Source organism: Montipora capricornis, chromosome 14 (assembly GCF_036669925.1).
Source record: "Montipora capricornis isolate CH-2021 chromosome 14, ASM3666992v2, whole genome shotgun sequence".
Classification (NCBI taxonomy): domain Eukaryota; kingdom Metazoa; phylum Cnidaria; class Anthozoa; order Scleractinia; family Acroporidae; genus Montipora; species Montipora capricornis.
The window spans coordinates 44206005-44211004 of NC_090896.1; the positions used below are offsets into that span (position 1 = coordinate 44206005).

Below are 5000 nucleotides of genomic sequence, written 5' to 3' on the forward strand. Positions count from 1 at the left end.
TATTGCAGTTTCGTGTATGCTTGGATCATGGAAAAAAGAAATAATACTCCTGTGTACTAAAAGCAAACATCAATGAAAGTAACACGTCATGCAATTAAAGAACCACAGGCAAAAAGTGAGAAGCAGATTCCTTGTCTTGAAAAACAAATTGATTAAACATGGTCTCAATATTTTTTCCAAAAAAATGTTCATGAAAATCTACATTTGCCCTGAACATGATCTGATAACACTGTTTGCTGAAATTAAAAGTTTATCTTTTGTTTAATGTTCAACAATTTCATAAAAGTGGGGGAGGAGCCCATTGGACCGAGGCAAATGGAGTATGACTACATGTAACTTGTAATTAAAGGAGCAACTTCTGAATGGCTTGAAGGTTACCTGTAAACTACATCAACCACTTGATGGTTTTCCTTTTGAAGAAATCCACTACTTTGGCACTTTTTGCCTGCAGATCTTCATTCTTACTGTGCCTTGTGGCATGAACTTAGTAAACTGCACTAATTATTTTACCATAGAGGCCTTTCAAGTGGTTTCAGGTGACATGACCTCAAACTGTGGTGGCAATCATTTTTCAAAACCACAACAGCTACAGGTCCGGTCAAGAAGAACTTTATCTGACAGTGTACTAAATCTCCTACATGTAAATGTACAAGTACAAGTGGACCATTAGAAGCACAAGTTTGTACTAGCCCCTACCACTAAGAAAGATTTGCCACATTCTCCATACTTAGATGGTGCACAGAGCCCTCTTTCGTTGTTTGATTGTCAAATTGTACACCAATGAGTACTGCTGCCATATTTGCTTGCCGTAGCAATTGCAATCCAGGGAGAGCAAGGACTCTTCAGAGAGAATATGGAGTTTGGGAGACAGGTGGGAACCCCTACCAAACCCGATGCAATATCAAAAATCTTTCCTCCCTTCCCATATTCTTACTTCAGATCTATCACACTCTAGATAGATCACACTTCCTATAAACAAAGATACATGTAGTGGCTTTTGACAAAGGCATAATTATGATCTCATGGATTGAGCAGGAAAATAGAGCCCCTTAAAAGAGTCTACCTGATGCAAACATCTTTTCCTTTTGCATTATTCCATAAATGAAATACAAGAACTTAAACTGATTTTGTACCTTTTGGAATGTTTTTTTGATCAAGATGAATCCTGTATGCTTCAAGTGCACTCATTAGAAAGTTGTAAGACTGTAAAAGACCCATAAAGCATATCAGATGCTACAAAAATCAATTTTTTAAGAGGTTCACCGCAGTTTACAAATTAAACACTTAATGACTGGTCCCAAGGGAAACAGTTCATTTAGTTTCCCGAGAATCTTGAGGGAAACAAAATGAACTGTTTCCCAAGGGACCAGCCATTAAGTGATTTGTTATATAGCACAAAATGAAAATCGAGCAACAGCAACAGCAACAGCGGGCGTCGGTCAACATTCCCAGGTAACAGTGAACTGTTACCCTCTGACGTCATAGATTTTACACTGTTGCCCGCTATTAAAGAAACTTTTGGCGGGAAACAGTTTCATTGTTAGATGTCATGTGACCTCGAAGTAACCACTGAGAGCGCAAGCTGCTGGGGGAAAAACTCAGCTATATAACAAATTCTGTTAATTTACTTTCACTCTTGGGGCCCACAGTCAGCCCTCTTCAAATTGGGTTCTTGAACATTAATCTTTTATTGTGGTGCTTCATGCACCAAAGGCACACACATGGAGCACCATTGGTAAGAAAATATGGTGACCCATCTGTGCCAGAAAATGTGGTTTTGGTCACCGTACATGTATGACTGTACGTCCACCCCTCCATGTATGCCAATGTGAAACTCTATGGTGCAACCCGTGTTTTTTGGCGGCGACATCTTTGACATTGGACATCCATGTTATGGCTAATTGACACCTGTCAAAACAAGGTAGCACTGACCAGTATCGTGAGACCATATTGCTGGCTCAAGTTTAAAACTCATCAAGGTTAGATGGTTTTTTTTAATTGACTGCTGAACAGGTACTGGCTTGTGATTGGATCGCAGGCTCAAGCCAGGTTAACTTATTGTAAGAATGAAGATATGTACAGTGTACCACCGGAGCTCCGCTATTAACATTACATGTACTACAATAATATTACCAGTACTTCACATTATAATAGTCCATCATCTCTATTGAAAAGTTTTCATGTTTTATTAATTATTATTTTCAAAACTTATACACTGTATTCTGAGGGGGGCCATCACGATTTTCTGTAATCTTTTTAGCTCCCTTTTTTGCTTTTGGTATCTGTTGCTGTTTTCCCATTTTAGCCTTTGTTTAACAGTTTTCGGCAAAAATACAAGCAGCTTTTCAGGTTTGGTATTCGATGTGGTTTTTCGTTCTTCCTGTTTGGTGTGTGGTTGAGGTTCCACAATGAAATTGTGTGTCAGCCACGTGCAAATTCTACAGAGTTACTCCCACTTCTCAATTAGCCCTATAATTTATGAGTGAATAATAATCACTGACGCAGATTTAAGTTTGTATCTGTTGTAGTTCAATTTCGACCTCCGGTTTAATATTTTTTGAACCAGTACAGAATTTTTGAACCAGTCCAGAGCTTTGCTCAAAATGTAGTCTTTTTGGTTTTGAACAATTTTGTGCTTTGTTACGACCACCATGCCCTACTCTGAGTCAGATGTGAGCCTATTGACTCAGAAGCAAGTACAGTACCAAGTCCTCTTACAGCTGTAGACTAGTTCCCATGCAATGGTTCGACAACAATGATAAAAAAAAATTAATAGAGTTCTTACCAAGAGCCACAAAGGTTTCGGCAATTGTGACGATACACACTGCACCGCTGCAATCCTTGAGAAAAATCCCGCCTTTCTTCTGAATCCTAACTCATCATATAAAAGTGCTGCAGTGTTGTAGCGCTGAATCTGGGAACACATTGGCAGCATACTAAATGTACTGTACGGTATGTTATGATTAAAACTGTAATAGTTATTTATGGCATCATTATGCTTTCAAAATAACTTAAGTATTTGACATACCAGTTTAATATTGTCAATGCTAGCATAAAAGGGTCCAAAAAAATGTCCTGGTCATGAAAAACAAGTTAAATTTGACTTTTCCCATTTGACCAATGAATGATGATCTACATGTATTTCAGTACTTCCTGTTTAATACTGATGATAATGATGAAAATGCCAATGACGACAATGATAAAGATACAGTGAGGGATGATGATAATATTGATTTACACAAGGACTTTCCTAGATTAGGATCAAGTCTGCAGAAAGTCACCTCCAGCAAGCACATACTGTAGCAACCAGGAATCACTGCCCAAAGGGCAAGATGGAATTCAACTCTCTTTTTTGAATGCTGGATGACATGCAAAAGTACCTTTTCTTGCTCTGTTAGTGAGATATTGACTGACAAAGAATTTTGTAATGCTATGCTTGCTTCAATACGTCTCTGTAAAAAAAAAAACAATATTAGCAAGTAATTTATTATAATAATAGTAATAGTCATTGTCTTTTAGATGCTTTACCATGAGGAGAAGTGTGTTGTGCAGCTTGATTATCAAGAAATACAATCAACCTCTGCATGTACATGTAACTACATGTAGCCTGACATTTTCTTATCCCAAGCACAAATAATAATACCGGCATATCGCACCTTGTATTTTCCAAGGCTGTTCCTAACAGAACAGTGGATTGAACTTGTTTAGTAAAAACGAAAATGCACAGCCACTAATTTTTTTCATTTGAAATTAAGCCTGTTGAAATCTGCTTGACAGTTTTTAACTTAGATCTGAATAATATTTCTGAAATCCATGAAAGCACATTCCTTTTATTTACAGAAAACAGACTGCTCTAAAACTATATTTCATATTTCATTTTTCTTTGCCAAGAGGAAACTATTGAGGCCCATTACAAAAACTATAATAAATATTATTATGTTATGTAGATTTTCAGATTTTCAATCAATATACATGTACATGTACAGCTGTGCTCCTTATTTCAAAATAGCCACCAATTTTAGTGTTCTTTTGTTTACTTTCAAAGTAGCCCTTGTTGCCACAATCAAGGTTACAAAATTCTTTCGAATTTCATTTTTAAGAACGTGGCAAAAAGGGCCACTTTGCAAGGAAAAAAAAAGAACCTTAATGTAATGGTCGCCATTTTGAAATACATGTAAGGTGTAACGAAAGTCACACAGAGCCTGGTTGTCCGAAAGCCAATTAACTTAATGCAAGATTAGCGTAAACGTTTGTTTCATGTTTTCAACTTTTTGGTGAAAGCTTCTTTCAAATGCTTATTGTTGTTTTTCAAGATTGACTTCTTCTAATGTAAGGTTTTGCCAAATATCAGTGTCGAACAACATTTGGGAGTGGAGAAATAGACTCCTTGGTAAATTTTTAAGCTGGGATTAAGGTAAATTGGCTTTTGAACAACCAGGCCCTGATCGATAGAATGTTCATGTGGGTCTTGTGGATACTGTTCATGTTTGACAAAGGTAGGCACTACATGTAAAATGTAGCATGTACAATCATGTACATGTATCTTTCCCCAAAGTACACACCTGTGATTGGTCAATTTAGCTAAACATACACATATTTTTCAGTATTGCCCATTTGACTTCATGGTGCACCTTCGTTCTCCATTATATTGGCACTAGATAATTATAACAAATGTCTATTTAACACATGTAAGTAACCTTGTTTTCTTCGAATGTTTGGTGAATAACACTCCCTGTTTGTTCTATTTGCACCAGAAAAAAAAAACATACATGAAGCTGTATCTTTAATGCCATACAGGGTTGACCCTCAAACTATTAACCCTTTAACGCTTAAACTGGTCTAAACCAGCCAGACTTACATGTAGTACTTTACTTTGTCTAACGCCAGACTTAGTATTTCACTCGTCAATGGGGAATCCCCAGGAGTCAATGGGTTAAGTAGTTAGGAAAAAGATTTACAGTACTTACATGTATGTGTACACTGTACACGACTCACTGTAA

General features: G+C 37.0%; 1 protein-coding gene across 1 annotated transcript in view; it reads right to left on the minus strand.

Annotated features, from left to right (window-relative positions):
- LOC138033733 (trafficking protein particle complex subunit 9-like) overlaps positions 1-5000 on the minus strand; it is a 37381-nt gene that overhangs the window by 25423 nt on the left and 6958 nt on the right. The window contains exons 4-6 of the mRNA XM_068881540.1: positions 3381-3452; positions 2786-2914; positions 1134-1203 (exon numbers count right to left, since the gene is read on the minus strand). Coding sequence (XP_068737641.1) covers positions 1134-1203; positions 2786-2914; positions 3381-3452 — 271 coding nt within the window. The remainder of the gene's footprint in view (positions 1-1133; positions 1204-2785; positions 2915-3380; positions 3453-5000) is intronic.